At 40.4% G+C, this 17,220-nt stretch overlaps 1 protein-coding gene across 1 annotated transcript; it reads right to left on the reverse strand.

The window, feature by feature from the left end:
• Nucleotides 1-252: 252 nt before the first annotated feature.
• smfn (small fragment nuclease) lies at nucleotides 253-10,921 on the reverse strand. The gene is made up of 7 exons (XM_063014739.1): nucleotides 10,673-10,921; nucleotides 7,394-7,477; nucleotides 6,711-6,788; nucleotides 6,509-6,620; nucleotides 3,329-3,437; nucleotides 2,287-2,340; nucleotides 253-1,085 (listed from the first exon to the last, which is right to left on the reverse strand). The coding sequence occupies exons 1-7, from the start codon at nucleotides 10,919-10,921 to the stop codon at nucleotides 959-961; spliced, it is 813 nt and encodes a 270-aa protein (XP_062870809.1). The 3' UTR covers nucleotides 253-958.
• Nucleotides 10,922-17,220: the final 6,299 nt, after the last annotated feature.

Genomic DNA, 17,220 nt, shown 5'->3' on the forward strand with positions numbered 1-17,220 from the left:
TGTGGGTGAATTAAATTTGTCCATTCTCAAACAGGCTATATATGGTTTAAAATAGACTAATATGACATCACCACAGATTCCCTGTATGCCAATAGCCTACTGATTGAGAATCATCGTTTTAGAGAATGGAACAGGACTACAGTACATGATGTCCCTACAGCGCCACCTGCTGGATCAATCTGAACATGGCAGAACTACCACCGTGATCAATTCAAACAGTGAAGAACAAAGCAAGAAGAGCAACAAGAGAAGCGAGTTTAAAGTCCTGTATTTGCATTTTTGGTTTAGCAGTAAGGTCAGACAAACAAGGCAGAACACAGAAACAAACAAACGTTCTTCTTACACTATATGGACGAAAGTATCGGGACACTGACCGCAAGCTTGGTGGATATCCCATTCCAAAACCATGTGCATTTATATTTAATTGTTTTCTTTGTAGCATTAATATCAATCAGTCTTCAGTGAAGCATTAGTGCAATTTCTACTGGAGTGTGTCTGTGGGAATTTGTGCCCATTCTGTCTGTAGAGTGGGTGAGTTCAGGCACTGATGCTAGAAGAGATTATTAAAAGTTTAATTCATCCCAAAAGTGTTCAGTTGGGTTGAGTCCACAATATTAAAGCATTATTTATCTTATCATTATTATACACCTATTTGCAATGGATGTGTCAGAAACAACCAAATTCAATCGTTAAGAGGGGTGTCCACATACTTTTGACCATATAGTGAACGCATGGTCTCAAGAAGAGAGGAATGGGTTTACATGCCAGGAACTCAACAGTCCCTCTAAAAACCGTCCCTCAAGCTCCAGGATGAGCCCGATTGGCTGCTGCTTTTCTGGTCAACCATCAGTACTCTGAAGACCAAGTCCAAGTCATTAAGCGAGTGGGAAACTGGTGAAGCTCTTGGCTGGTTTGCATGAAAACCTGCCATCATGAACCATCGTGCTGGGCAAATAATTTAAGTCGTGCGTTTGGCATCTCCGTTGTCTACTAGTTTTCTTTTCCTGTCGTCGTCTTCAGATTTAAAGATGTTCGCTCGGTAAAACTTGAGCTCCTTGATGCTCTCCTGAATGTCATCCAGCGCTCTAGAGATACAAAGAACAAAAAAATCATGGGCATTTATATGGTCCAGGGTGTGATACTGCATTGTGCCCCAGTATCTGCTGATACTGGACCCACTGTGACCCTGACCAGGATAAAGCGGTGACATTGATTGTCACTTATTAAAACTAAGGTACTAGACTGACCCATCGTTAGTCTTCATTTTTGCCAACCACGTTATTCTGGTCAGGATTGCTGTGAATCAGACACTGGCTGCACATCCTGAACAGAGCAGCAATCTGTTGTTAGGAAACACACACCCACGCATTCACACCCTGACTGACCATAACATAGAGAACATTCAACACTCCTTACATAAAACAGCTGGAGGCAGGGATCAAACCCAGGCCATAATGACTCACGCTAACTGCTGCATTTCAAGCCTAGATGCGCAAATAATGTTAATATTAGTTGATAAATATATGATCAAAAGTATGTGGACACCTGACCATAAAATTGCTGGACATTCTGTTCCAAACCATAGACATTAATGCAGAATCCGATCTTTCTTAAGCTTGTTGTACAAATCCACACGTACACCTTTCCCCCGCTCCGCCAATCTAAGAGCACGGTGGCTAAGTGGGTAGCACTGTCGCCTCACAGCAAGAAGGTCCTGGGTTTGATCCCCAGGTGGGGCGGCCCGGGTCCTTTCTGTGTGGAGTTTGCATGTTCTCCCCGTGTCCGCGTGGGTTTTCTCCGGGTGCTCCGGTTTCCTCCCACAGTCCAAAGACATGCAAGTGAGGTGAATTGGCGACACTAAATTGTCCATGATTGTGTTTGATATAATCTTGTGAACTGATGAACCTTGTGTAATGAATAACTACCGTTCCTGTCATGAATGTAACCAAAGTGTAAAACATGACGTTAAAATCCTAATAAACAAACAAACCAACCAATCTAATAGTGACCATCACGTGTCCCCACCCTGCATCTTTTTACCCTTCATGTATCATCACGTATAAGAGTTATGCACTGCTATCTGTGAATAACCCATCTATTTTGCAGGCGCCTCAAGCAGCCAGCAGGGGCGGCAATTACAGCAGTTACATTCTGCCTGGCCGAAAGATACTGTAGCTAATGCATTTGGCTGTTGCAGCATACACTCCCGGCGGGAGATGCACCTCATAGCTAATATTTTCAGAACCCTAAAATCGACAGATCTGGCTACAGAACACACTTACTGACCTGTGTGAAGCTTTCTTCTGTGGTGCTTGCTTGAATTCTTGTGGAAACCAGCGTCTGGGTCAAACAGAAATAAGACACCTCAGTCATTCAGATCTTCAGACTGATCATAGACATGGTTTTATAATGTGACTATCTACAACATGCACAGTGGAGCCACATTTAAACACAGCGAGCAGGGGGTGCCAGTGCCAGACAGTGTGATGAATTCAGCACATGGCTATGACAGGTGAAGCTGATTGGTTTGTTTTTATAACGCCATGTTATCATATTTATGCTGTTCATGGCAGAAACTGGTGTTTTATGCTAGTTGTATTGCTCTTACACCGGTCGGGCATAACATTATGACCGCACACTGTGATGCACTGTGTATTCTGACACCTTTCTATAGGAACCAGCATTAACTTCTTCAGCAATTTGAGCTACAGTAGCTCGTCTGTTGGATCGGACCACACGGGCCAGCCTTCGCTCCCCACGTGCATCACTGAGCTTTGGACGCCCACGACCCTGTCGCCGGTTTACCACTGTTCCTTCCTTGGACCACTTTTGATAGATACTGACCACTGCAGACCAGGAACACCCCACAAGAGCTGCAGTTTTGGAGATGCTCTGACCCAGTCGTCTAACCATCACAGTTTGGCCCTTGTCAAACTCACTCCCCTATGCTGTCCCAATTTTCTTGCTTCTAACACATCAACTTTGAGGATAAAATGTTTACTTGCTGCCTAATATATCCCACCCACTAACACATGCCATGATGAAGATATAATCAGTGTTATTCACTTCATCTGTCAGTGGTCATAATGTTATGCCTAGTCGGTGTATATTAAAAAAATTGAGGATTATTTCTGTATTATCTTGTGTGAGAGTTTGTTTTAATGTATTGGACATACAGAGTCTTTCTCTTTCACTGTTGTACTTTGGGTATTCATTTAGGATGTGTTTTATAGTGATTGGTACATGCAAATTTCCAAGCACGAGTTCGGAAACTGAGGTCGGAAGGTCATGTGATCCCGGGCGTGAGAAGCTGGTTTATCACACGTACCTGCAGAGCTCCTTGACCGTGCTCACGTCGATGATGCGGTAGTGCAGGTGATGCATGAACTGGGGCATGTGCTTATCCAGGAACTTCTTATCAGCATGTACCGAGTTCCCTGAGAAAACACGCTCGATCAATCACACACCAGCCAGACAATTTCAATAGCGTTCCACTCCCAGAAACGGAACCGGAAAAAACCCTTTACCGCATTAAACCTGAGTGATCAGATGATGGTTTCTACAAAGCGTCCATATTTTCCAGCCACCCAGCCTCACCAGACAGACAAATCATTATATGGCCGTAAGTAAGTGAACACCGGACCATCAGCTGGTTACACATCCCATTCCAAAAGCATGTCTCCTCTTTAAGACTAGAACAGCCTTAACTTCTCTGGAAAGGCAAGATTTTGGAGTGTGTCTGTGGGAAGCTGGGTCCACTCGACACATTCCATGTTCCAATTTATCCCAAAATTGTTCAGCCTGCTTGAGATCAAGACTCTTTGAGGCACCCAAGTTCCTCCAAATTAAACCTGTCAAATGTAAACTTTATGGACTTTATAAACAGGACAGGGCCTTCCTCAAACTGTTGCCACAAAGACAAAGGCATGTCATTCTTTATTTGACATAATTGATTTTATGCAGCCGGTAGCAAAGGATGTGGCTGGAAAACCTAAGGTCATATAGAGCACTGAAGTCGTGCGTCATTCTGTAGTCCTCGTTATGCCCATATTTGGAGACCCGGGACTAACTCAGATTTCCTATAGGAAAAATGAACGGGGTTTTTAAAAAAATCGACTCTAACGCATCCTGTGCTAAATAAACATGTTCAGAACCCTGTACGTTTTGTCCTGTGTACATTTTTCTCCTGTACATCACTGGATCCTCTGAATTACGAGGTTGTAAAAGGGTCGTAATACTAATAATGCTACACGAAAGCTAATGCTACTGCACATTAATTAGACGTCACTGAACTAAACCAATCAAATCAACGGAACGAGCGGCTCGTTTTGGTAAGTACAACCAAAGGCGTAACACCCGACCATCCTTGCTTTCTACTTTAATGTAGCTACCTACTAAAAATATTAAGTAAAACTTGTGAATATCACTGCACTGTTACTCTGGTGAATCGTGCTGCTTCGTGCGCTCATTTAAGAGGCTTATAAAAGAAAAAAAAAAGAAAACATTAAGAGGCTTCCAGTCTAGTGACGTCAATTCAGTGCGCAGTAGCATTAGCTTACATGTAGCAATATTCATATTTTGTAGGGCTGGGTATCGCCACTAATTTCCTGGATCGATTCGATTCCGATTCACAAGGTCCCGATTCGATTCTCGATTCAATTTCGATTCAACACATTTAGGCATATTTGAGTTACATTAACAGGTTTTGTTTAAATATGTACAGATGTTCAGAGAACGAATGTGATAATTGTACAAAGTACACTTATTATTACAAATATTTGTGTATTTTGTTTACATAAATAATTAATCCAAAACAGAAAACAGTAACATTCATTTTTTATTATTATTTTATATGTCTGACACGCTACAACATTGTAAATGTAATGTAAACATACACCTGGCTGTTGAACAGCTTATGCCAAGTTTACACTACACGACACTCTGATTAACACCTGGTCGCTGTAATGTTCACACTACACGACTGATCGGCGATGGGGGTTTTACACTACACCATCTATCACCAGGGGGGATCACAGGCGAGCTTCTCTGGTCTCCAAAACTACGTTTTGTCACGAAAACACACGTGAGAAGTGATGAAAGGTTTAATGATACCACGTCCAAACATGCACATCAACAAGTAGCGAGCAATCAAAGTTTGTGCGCTGATGAAATAAATGAATCTGAGTGGATTTGGCAACACGAGCAGCATGGCTTGTTCTATAGTGAGTTGGAGGTTAATAAATATTTTGTTTTGTAGAGAACGATCAGGTCAGAAATACTGTAAAACTCACGTGTGCTGATGTATTCTGATAGAAACTGTCTTGCGCTCCACCACCTGTTTATAACCTCTCCCCTGTGTTTCCCCTCGCTGTTTCTCACATTGATTGAGAGCCGAGTTTTGATCGCAGAGCGAACACCGAGTTCCTCCCGAATCCAGCACCGACCCGTCGCCGAGCGAATATCAGTGCAAGAAGTTGTGTAGTGGTCATAACTTGAGCTTCTGCCATGCTAAACTGATGTGCAGGTCAGATCTCGTTGCATGAAAAAACACTGGCTGGTCATGCGAAATTAAAGGGGGTAACAGATTTCCGTGTGCACCGTAAAAAGGGGCGTATTTAAAAGATCGATCTCGCGTTTATATGAATCGATATCGGATCGTTCAAATAAAGATCGATTTGAATCGAAAAATCGATTTTATAAACCCACCCCTAATATTTTGACTCTTTAACGACTTCATAATTCAGAGGATCCAGTGATAATAGACAGAAGAATCTCCATAAAACAAAACGTAACAGCTTTGAAACATTTTTTATGACTACAGGATGCGAGAGAGGCAATTTGCGAAATCTCCATTCATATTTCCCATTCAGAATTTCTCTTAGACCCGGGTTACCATATATGGGCATAACAACATGGCGTGGCCTACAAAATGACGACACGACTTCAGTGGTCTATAGTGTGTACATTTCATTCTACTTAGTTTATTTCAGTTAAAATGTGGCTTACTGGGAGCCCAGATTAATAGTACTGGTTTGGAAATTTAGATAATTAATAAAAAGTTCCATCCCAAATTTTAGCAATGTGTTTTGGAACATTACCTAGAACTAGTGGGTTCTAGCAGCTGTGCAGGATTAACAGAGAAGAGTTTCCAATTCCCCTGATTCAATTCTTTGTGTTGCTTGTACCAGCCCCTTGCTGGCAGAGGAAGGTGGAGGCTATGACGTGCCCCCTCCGACACGCGCACTTGCCAGCCACATCTTTTCACCTGCAAAGGGTGGAGACTATACTATGAACTCTCCATTTGAATAGCCCATCACTGGTAAATAGAAGCTGTCACTGTGGACTGGGAAGGAAACCCGTTCGACACATCACCCTTTAGAAACCAGTCAAATCAAAAGCACTGCCTGGGATTTGAACTCAATAGCTCGAGATTTCAGCATTCGATGGCTAGCGTGTAGTGATACTGAGCAAACTACACAAAGCAGGTAATGGTAATTATGTGAGTTACCAGCTAGGGGGCAATGCCCGGGCGGGGTGTGTTTCCTGATGAAGGACAGGAACTCGTACTCGGCCTGCTGCAGCGTGATCTTACTGTCCCGCACTGCCTGTGTTAGTCCAGACTGCCACACAAAACAACAGGGTATCACAGAAAATCTAACATACCAAACCACACTATAGAACATGCAGGGATGATCAGCACTGTTCCTTACTTTCCCATGATGCTCCTTGCACCAATCGGACATGCCGTCCAGCAGCTCGTTCGGCTGGTTGATGATCAAATTAGGACCCTAAAAATCAACACACAAAAAGACGAGCATTAATATACACTGGATAAGCAAAAGAAAGTGGACACTCCTGTTTATCGAAGAGCTTATGTGAGCGTCTTTTCACCAAATGAGCACAAATCTTGACAGACGCACTCCAGAATCCTGTGGAAGGCTTTCCTATAGAAGTAAAGGAGCAGCAAACGCTTGGTGTGTCCACTTACTTTTGGCCATATCTTACAATCCTAAGCCGCTTTATAGTAGTGAACATCTACACTTTTCTTGCCACAAAATGACATGCTTTTCCATCCCGATCTAGTCGTATCCTAATCCCCAAATGTAACTTTTTCCTCTGTTGCAGACCCCCGACCTGACCCAAGAGAGCCACAGACAATCATGTTCCCCATCACACGGATACAGACATCGACTTCTTCTTTTCACCTGCCAGAGGCGGAGTCACACAGAGCGCAGTAACTCGTACTTACAGTCCGAGCCGCTTCACCAGCCAGCAGAGGCTGCAACCGTAGTGGCAGTCTGACCGCCGGCATGAAATTAGCATGTTAAACGAGTCAGCATTAATTATACACCAAAAATGATTGTCATACCCCAGCTCAGTAAGAAGTTCTTACCTCTTCTATGATGTTGAGATCTGAGTCTGTGATGATACACGCCATTTCAATAATCTCGTCTTTTTCTATGTCCAGTCCAGTCATCTGAAATAAAAGCAAATAAAACTTCTATCGTAACCATTAAGATTCTTGGTGCATCGGTACCATGAGAGAATCGAGTAAACATGAATTCAGTCATGAACCAAATACTCTTGACCTTGTATGACACCACTCTTCCTAACTCTTTTAGACTCAAGTCAAGTGGGTTTGTATTGCCATTTCAACCACACACAGGTAGAGTACATATTATGTACACAGTACATAGGCCATCCACCACTTTATTATGAAACGTCCAGCACTGAAAGTTTTAATGTGAGTGATCGGCTCACCACCCTTTCATTTCAAAGAGCAGGAAAGATGAATTTCATGCTTTCTATACTGAAGTATCACATGCAGACTCTAAATGTAGTGAGTAGAAAATTCATTAATGTGGCAATGTTCAGCCGCTCAGGTGGCGCAGCGGTAAAGTACGCTAGCTCACTTTTTTTTATTTTTTAAATTATCTATTTTTTCCCACTTTTTCCCCCCAATTTTTATCCCTATTCTAGTCGTGTCCAATTACCCTGAATGCGTCCTCTATACTGGTTCGACCCTTCACTGACTGAGGACGCCACTCAACTGACTTGCGCCCCCTCCGGCACGCAATCAGTACAGCCTGCATTTTTCACCTGCACGAGCCGAGTTCATACACCGAGAGACACTGCGCACGGAGGGTCACACCCCGCTCAATGTTATTCCTCAGCCCTGTGCAGGCGCCATCAGTCAACCAGCAGGGGCCGCAGTTGTACCAGCTATGGGGACCTATGCTCCGACTCTACCCCTAAGCCCCTGAACAACAGCCAAACGTTGTTCATACTGCCGCCCAACCCAGACGGAAAGGCAGAGCTGAGTTTTGATATTATGTATCTAGAAACCCAACTCTGGTGAGCTAGCGTACTTTACTGCTGCGCCACCTGAGCGGCCCAGCTTACCAGAGTTGTGGTTTCGAATACATCGTATCGAACCTCAGCTCTGCCTTTCCGACTAGGCTGGGCGGCAGTATGAACAACAATTGGCTGTTGTTCTTAGGGGTAAGAAAGTCGGATCATAGGTCCCCATAACTGGTGCGACTGCGGCCCCTGCTGGCTGACTGATAGCGCCTGCACAGGGCTGAGGAATGATGCTGATGGGGGTGTGGCCCTCCGCGCACAGTGCCCGTCAAGTATATGAACTCGACTCGTGCAGTTGAAAAATGCAGTCTGTATGGAGGACGCATTCAGGGTAATTGGACACGACTAGACTAGGGGATAAAAATTGGGGGGAAAAAAGAGGGGAAAAAGTATACATAAAAAAAATATACTGTATATAGCAATGTTCTCATTTATTTGGTTGAATCACAATTAGACCAATTAAGGTTGATCTAACTGTGGTACAGTGGTAGTCTACTGGGCAGATCTTTGGGCTATCAATCAGATGATTGTTGGTTCAAATCCAGACTCTGCTATGCAGCCACTGTTGAGCCCTTGAGCAAGGCCGTTAACCCTGTCTGCCGTACCATGGATGACACAACGCTCTGACCCCTGCTTCCAAACCAGCTGGGATACATGCTGGGATTATTATTTTTTTTATTGTACTGTAATCGTGTATATGTATATATGACAAATAATAGGGTTCATTTTTGTGTGCTGTAGACACTATCTTAATTACCCACTGTCATGCCCTCCTTTTTGGGGTCTGACATCCTTCTTTTTGGGGTTATGAAAAAGGCCTCCCTAGTACATATGCTACATACAACACAGAACTGCAAGAGACGACATAGAACCATCTAATACTACATAAAGTATGCATGAGCAAATGTGTGTAGGACAGTACAAGAACAGAGTCAATGACCAATACACAGTACTATATGGGGTATGTGGATAAATAGTGTACAGGAAAAACATACACAAATCAGCCATAACATTAAAACCACCTCCTTGTTTCTACACTCACTGTCCATTTTATCAGCTCCACTTGCCACATAGGAGCACTTTGTAGTTCTACAATTACTGACTGTAGTCCACCTGTTTCTCTGCATGCTTTGTTAGTCCCCTTTCATGCTGTTCTTCAATGGTCAGGACCCCCACAGGACCCCCACAGAGCAGGTATAATTTAGGTGGTGGATCATTCTCAGCACTGCAGTGACACTGACATGGTGGTGGTGTGTTAGTGTGTGTTGTGCTGGTATGAGTGGATCAGACACAGCAATTTTAAACACCTCACTGTCCCTGCTGAACTGAGAATATTCAACCAACCAAAAAAACATCCAGCCAACAGCGCCCCGTGGGCAGCGTCCTGTGACCACTGATGAAGGTCTAGAAGATGACCAACTCAAACAGCAGCAATAGATGAGCGATCGTCTCTGACTTTACATCTACAAGAGTGGACACAGTATTTAAAAACTCCAGCAGTGCTGCTGTGTCTTAACCACTCATACCAGCACAACACACACTAACACACCACCACCATGTCAGTGTCACTGCAGTGCTGAGAATGATCCACCACCTAAATAATACCTGCACTGTGGGGGTCCTGACCATTGAAGAACAGAGTGAAAGCAGGCTAAAAAAGTATGTAGAGAAACAGATGGACTACAGTCAGTAATTGTAGAACTACAAAGTGCTTCTATATGGTAAGTGGAGCTGATAAAATGGACAGTGAGGTTAGAAACAAGGAGGTGGTTTTAATGTTATGGCTGATCAGTGTATATTTGTGAAATTTTTGAACACAGTAGTAATGTGTTTAGTCATTCAGTCAGAGAAAAGAACAGTTGCAGAATGCATCAAAGGCCCAAGACTGTCAAAAACGAGCTGAATGAGCTGCCCTATTTAACTGGGTATAAATGTTAAGTAACCAGGTAAATGAATTAGCAAGCTAGAGTACTGTCACTGTGTTCCGTACAATCGAAAGTCCTCAAGGTTGGTGAAACAGTCCCTTTATTTTTCGACAACATTTAAAAAGAGACACATTTAACAGTAATGTTAATTCGTTTCATTGATTTGTTTTATTCCAAATAAAAATACAGCAATAAAACTGCACTGTGCGGAACACTGTGATCTAGCTTTCTATGAAAGTACGTTGCCAACATGTAACATAAATGCAAATAAAAAGCATTTGACCTAATTAATCAGCAATATGTGAACATATGTGGTTTATAAATGAGTCAGCAAGTCATATAAATTGCAATATGATACATAAACGTAGTAAAGTTGAATTATTTACCTCCAGATCGACCCACACCATCCTCTGATTCATCTTGCTAACTGATAATGAAGACATTCTTCTCCTGTACTGCTCTGTATTTAACACCAAGCTCTTATTATTAATCAGGCACTGTGTATAATAATGATATGATGCTCTGGGATTAATATATAATTCTTTAATTTTAGTATTACACGTGCGAACGAGAAGAGCTCTGGTAAATACAGTGCTTCTGTATGGACACGCTGCTATCCTCCCCAGTGCCGCCATAGCCGCCCACTTCACGTCCCAACTGTCGTAAAAACTTTCCGTGGGTCGCCATGGCAACGGCGGTATTCCAAACCGCGAGTCTAATAAACAGTAGTGCACTTTTTGTAGTGCACCTAAACACAAGTGATTGTTTCAAACCCGTTTTTTAAACATTTACACGCACCGTGCAGTTTATTATGTACACCACAATGCTACTTTTAATTATTCTGTGTTAACACTGCTTTATCCTGTTCAGGGTCGCGGTGTCGCCATGTCAATGGCGGTATTCCAAACCGCGAGCCTAGTAAACAACAGTGCACTTCTTGTAGTGCACTAAAACGCAAGCGCTTTATTTCAAACCCTTTACATTTATACGCACCATGTATTATGTACACCACACTGCTACTTATAATTACTCAATGTCTGTTTTACCACTGCTTTATCCTGGTCAGGGTCGCGGTGCGTCTGAATCATTTGGGAAAGGCAGCAAACACCTGGGACAGAGCACGCGCGCGCGCACACATACACACACACACACACACACGCACACATACTGGTAATTATGGTATATGAGGACACCTGACTCAGTACCTACTTTATGGGGACACCACTTTCCACATATGCTATCAATGTGCAAGTAACTGCCAAAAATGTATTTAAACCTGCTAAAGATACATCCAAATTAGAATCACCTTTTTATTTTAAAATCATGGAAATATCATATACCTGACATTTTACAGCCTTAGAGAGACATGACCTGAAGAGTGTTTAAAAGGACACGCATGGTTTATCAGCACACACCACATACACAAACACAAACATGAGCAGATACTGTCTTAAGAGGACAATCAAAGGCATAAAAGGACACATAATCTGCCTGTCTTTTCAATCTAATGTAACCAATATTTTAAAGACAGCTTTGTTTTTGCCAATCTGTCATCAATATATAAATATACAGTGCCATCAGAAAGTATTCACACCCCTTCACTTTTCCCACATTTTGTTACGTTACAGACATATTCGAAATCCGATTTGAGTTTAGTTTTCTTTTTAAAAAATCTACACGAAATAACCCATAATGACAAAGAGAAAACATGTTTTCAGACATTTTTGTAAATCTTTTAAAAATGTAAACATTTAAACATAATAGGTACATAAGTATTCACACCCTTTGATATGGAACTCAAAACCATCAAAAGGGATTTTTGTGAGGAGACTATTGGAAGTAGTTTTCAACAGGAACAACTATCTTAAAAACAGTATCTAAGACACTTTTTAAACAAAAAAATGTGCCCTTCTAAAATGGGAAATTCTGCTTTCTTGCATTTCTCGCACTCCAATTTTGAAGCCAAACGACCCTTTGTGGTTTGAAAACGACCGATATTTGAAGTGCCTCATTACAGCAAGGACCTCCTTTGTTGTCCATGGCCTCCGAACTACTTTCCTTGTTGTCACTGTAGTATCAGGTACACCATCTACCAATGAAAAAGCCAAAAAGTCAAACAGAATATAGAATCCACAGACACCTGTAACACCCATTTCTTGTATTAAAAGCTGGTTCAATACTTGAACCAAATAACATTATTCTATAGCTTTAGTTATTCCATAACTAAAATAAACTGTTATCTACTGTGTAGACAAGTTCAAAAATATGGCAAATAACATCCTGGTCATCAGGTTAAAAATTCGCCAATCACACTAGAGAAATAGTAAAATCCACTTTCAAAATCACCAAAACTAATGTTTTCAGTTGTTCTTAAGTGCTGATGAACATGTCCTTATACCTTTTACAGTCTCCAATTAAGAACCCCTAAAAAAACCCTGCTAGGTCTATAAAAAATCAAATATAAATCATGCATAATAAAGTGGCATGTGGATAACAAATAATGGTGATAAATCATGTGGATGTATGTATCTATATTGTAGGTGTTACAAGTACTGTAATGATCACTGTATTAGTACACACAGTATCCTGAAATACTAAATCAGCAAACCTTATGAAGCAGCTTTAAGTCAGGTATACAAAAACACACAAATGCCTTAGTCGAGCACAGAATAGGACACAACGCTCAACCTATCTAATTAGGAACAGATTTTAAAAAATCTAATATTTATTTACTGGGATGTCTAACTCCAGATGGTCATGACACAAGACACTTTGAGAAGCAAATGCAATAATCATTTGATCCATCCCCTTATTTATGAAGAGCAAAAAAGTACAAAATAAAATTTACACAGAACATCGACACTGTTGTAAAAAAATATAAATTAGAAGTAATCCTAAATAAAACCAAGTAACGATCACTGACTATCTACAAATACACTCTGAACAATCCCACATCCAGCTCTTACAAACCCAATCATGTCCTCACAAACCAGCCATCAGTCACGTTCACTCATACACAAACTACTTGGCTGATTCAGACAACTACACAACACAATTATACACAATGCTGAGCTTCAGAGTGTATTTGTAGATAAAGTTAGTGATCGTTACTTAACGTTTTGCATGGTTTTGTTTAGGATTACTTCTAATTGATATTTCTGCAACAGTCATGTTGGTGTACTCTACAACAATTGTGTTATCTCCTTTTTCTCACTAGATAAACGATGACCCTGCGTTTGCTTCAAGTAACGCAACAATTCAAGACCATCTTGAATCAGACATCCCGATAAATAAATATTTCACTCATTGCAGTCTATTCATAATTAGATCAGCTCAACATTGTGGCAGTTATGAGGGATATGTGTTTGTATACCTGACTTGAGACTGCTTTATAAGAACACAGTTTGGTTTGTGAGGACTTGGTACAAAAGTCAGCACAGTTTCCTGAAGCACAGAAACAGTGATCATTACAGTACTTGTAACACTTTGAGGAGTGATTTAGATGTCATTTCATATTTGTATTCATTATGTTTAAATTGTGCTCTGTACGATCTATGTACAGTCAGTAGGCTAAGTAGTTTGTGTATGAGTAGACGTGACACATGGCTGGTTTGTGAGGACATGATTGGGTTTGTAAGGACTGAACACGGCTTTGTTTATAGTGTATTTGTAGATAGTTAGTGACCATTAAAGTTTTGCATGGTTTCATTAAGGATTACTTCCTATTGGTCTATAAGAGCAGGGATTGGTTTATAAGGGTTACCACAACATAACTATTTTCTGTAGTTGTCTGAATCAGCCAAGTAGTTGTGTATGAGTGGACGTGACTCATGTCATGTTCTCACAAACCAGCCATTTGTCATGTGTACTCATACACAAACTACTTATAAAGCAGTCTTAAGTCAGGTATACAAACACATATCCCTCATAACTGCCCAAGTCAAGTACAGAATAGGACCACACACAATGTTGAGCTGATCTAATTATGAATAGACTGCAATGGGTGAAATATTTATTTATCGGGATGTCTGATTCAAGATGGTCTTGAATTGTTACGTTACTTGAAGCAAACACAAGGTCATCGTTTATCTAGTAAGAAAAAGGAGATAACACAATTGTTGTAGAGTACACCAACATGACTGTTGCAGAAATATCAGCTAGAAGTAATCCTAAATAAAACCAAGTAACGATCACCGACTATCTACAAATACACTCTGAACAATCCCACATCCAGCTCTTACAAACCCAATCATGTCCTCACAAACCAGCCATCAGTCACGTTCACTCATACACAAACTACTTGGCTGATTCAGACAACTACACAACACAATTATTATTAAGTTAAATAACTTTTAGCTCATTAGGTGAGCTGCTAGATGTCTCTGTTGCACTAAGAGTTACATGTAAATGCGGATTAAAGAGCTTTTCAGAGAACAATGTTACAAGAGGCTTTTCTAATGGCATCTACAGAGATAAACAACAAAACATATTTGTTGAATACGTAAAAGAGTTAAATTTACATTAACCCTAACATGCATTATTTAAACCTACAGTCAGTATTTATTGATAAACCAAGGCATATAATTATGTATTTGCTCTGTCTGAGTGAAATATGGAATTTAAAATCAAATCCTCCATGTTCTTGAAATGGATGTTTGTCTATTTGTAGAGCACACCACAACTGATTTATACCCAGTTCTTAAATACTGACAAAATGTCATTATACCTCTTCAGGTTCCCCATTAACCCCTTATAAACCAATCCCTGCTCTTACAAACCAGTAGGAAGTCATCCTTAATGAAACCATGCAAAACGTTAATGGTCACTAACTTGATCTACAAATACACTATAAACAAAGCCGTGTTCAGTCCTTACAAACCCAATCATGTCCTCACAAACCAGCCATGTGTCACGTCTACTCATACACAAACTACTTAGCCTACTGACTGTACATAGATCGTACAGAGCACAATTTAAACATAATGAATACAAATATGAAATGACATCTAAATCACTCCTCAAAGTGTTACAAGTACTGTAATGATCACTGTTTCTGTGCTTCAGGAAACTGTGCTGACTTTTGTACCAAGTCCTCACAAACCAAACTGTGTTCTTATAAAGCAGTCTCAAGTCAGGTATACAAACACATATCCCTCATAACTGCCACAATGTTGAGCTGATCTAATTATGAATAGACTGCAATGAGTGAAATATTTATTTATCGGGATGTCTGATTCAAGATGGTCTTGAATTGTTACGTTTCTTGAAGGATCCATCATCATCAGTGGCATCAATGCTGTTGAAAACAAAAGAATTAGTAGTAATTAAAAAAAAAAAATTTATCAATCAATTAATTTTTCCAACCTTAAAACTACAAATGATCTAACCTTCACACTTTCTGTGAAAGCAAGAAACAGAACTTTTATAAACCTACATTGAAAAAAATCTGAGTGCTCACCAAACAATTTCTCTATTGTGTTTGAAATCTTGTTCCCCAAAAGAGTTAGCATCTTTTCCTGTGATTAGCCGTCCTTTGTACTGTAAAATAAAACTTCCTTTCTCGATATTTACTTTTGCAAATATGCTACGACCTGAAAGAGGTCAGCAAAAAATAAATAAAATTAAAATTAGGTGACATTTCCTCAAGCAGATATTCTGACAATACTACTCTTACCTCATTCTGTTGTTAGTTACTTGACTTTTGCATAAAAAGCTAACCATCTTTATCTTAATTCCTAAATCCTTTTAAGAACCCTTTTGAAATCAACTGGCCAAATATAATTTAAAGAGAAAGGTTTTGTACTGTTATTTACTACTTGTTTAATAGGATTTTAATGTCATGTTTTACACTTGGGTTACATTCATGACAGAAACAGTAGTTACTCATTACACAAGATTCATCAGTTCAAAAGTTATATATAGTACAGTTCACAATATATATATATATATATATATATGTACGTATATTGTCTCTAATTCCCCTCATTTGCATGTCTTTGGACTGTGGGAGGAAATCCAAGCGGACACGGGGAGAACATGCAAACTCCACACAGTAATAAGATAATATATAAAATTATATATATAATGTATGTAATATGTATGTATTTTTCCTTAAAAAGGGGCTATTCTAAGAAAGAAAGTTGTTTTCTAACGTCTCACCTGCCATGTTATGTGAATTACACATATAGTGTCTGGCCCTTTAAGAATGTTAAGTGCACTATAGGGGTATATGGAGCGAGTGTGTAGGGAAGAGATCTGAAATGGCAGTGTCCGCCTTTGTTTCTGTTCTGTTAATCAGCGTTCTGCTTCATGTACTTTTAAGAAACGCAAATCACCACATTTCAAACTAATTAATGTGTATTATTTTTACAAATAGGTGTTTTTAGAGGATATATTCAAAATAAAATACATACCAGGAGATTCACCTCCTGAGAAACTCCTCTGAAGCTCCGCTGTATGTGTGTAGGCTCCTCCGGGCGCGCGGCTGTGTGTATATTTTGGCGGGAGTGTGTATCCAGCTGACGCTCTAACTCACGATTTTGTCGATACACAAGCGCTTACACAAAACCGGTCTGAGGTTTACCGGGACCGTTCTTAAATAAACCAGTAACCATGGAACCGTTTATCATTTATAATATCTAACTACTGTAGTAGTTGTGTCTCAGAACTACCTACAGATCCAGTCTACTTTTATAAAGTGAAAATCACTAAAGGCTTAAAAAAAACAGGATTAAACATGCAGGATTTACGGGGACACCAAAAGTGTCCTTATAAACCCAGAGTCCCCATAATGCTGGTATGTATTCAGGAATATTGTCCCCATAAGTCATACATACCAACACACACACACACACACACACACACACACACACACTCCAATAGGCCTGAATGCACGTCTTTGAACTTGTTGGTGAAAATCGGAGCTCCCAGAGGA

This window comes from Trichomycterus rosablanca, chromosome 18 (genome assembly GCF_030014385.1).
Source record: "Trichomycterus rosablanca isolate fTriRos1 chromosome 18, fTriRos1.hap1, whole genome shotgun sequence".
Classification (NCBI taxonomy): domain Eukaryota; kingdom Metazoa; phylum Chordata; class Actinopteri; order Siluriformes; family Trichomycteridae; genus Trichomycterus; species Trichomycterus rosablanca.

Bases quoted from the DNA above. Each gene is read 5' to 3' on its own strand.
- smfn (XM_063014739.1), bottom strand. From the start codon at position 10,921: ATGGCGGCACTGGGGAGGATAGCAGCGTGTCCATACAGAAGCACTGTA. The intron at 6,621-6,710 runs GTAAGGAACAGT...TTTGTGTGGCAG, and splicing joins GCAAGGAGCATCATGGGAAA to TCTGGACTAACACAGGCAGT. The intron at 2,341-3,328 runs GTACGTGTGATA...TGTTTGACCCAG, and splicing joins ACGGTCAAGGAGCTCTGCAG to ACGCTGGTTTCCACAAGAAT.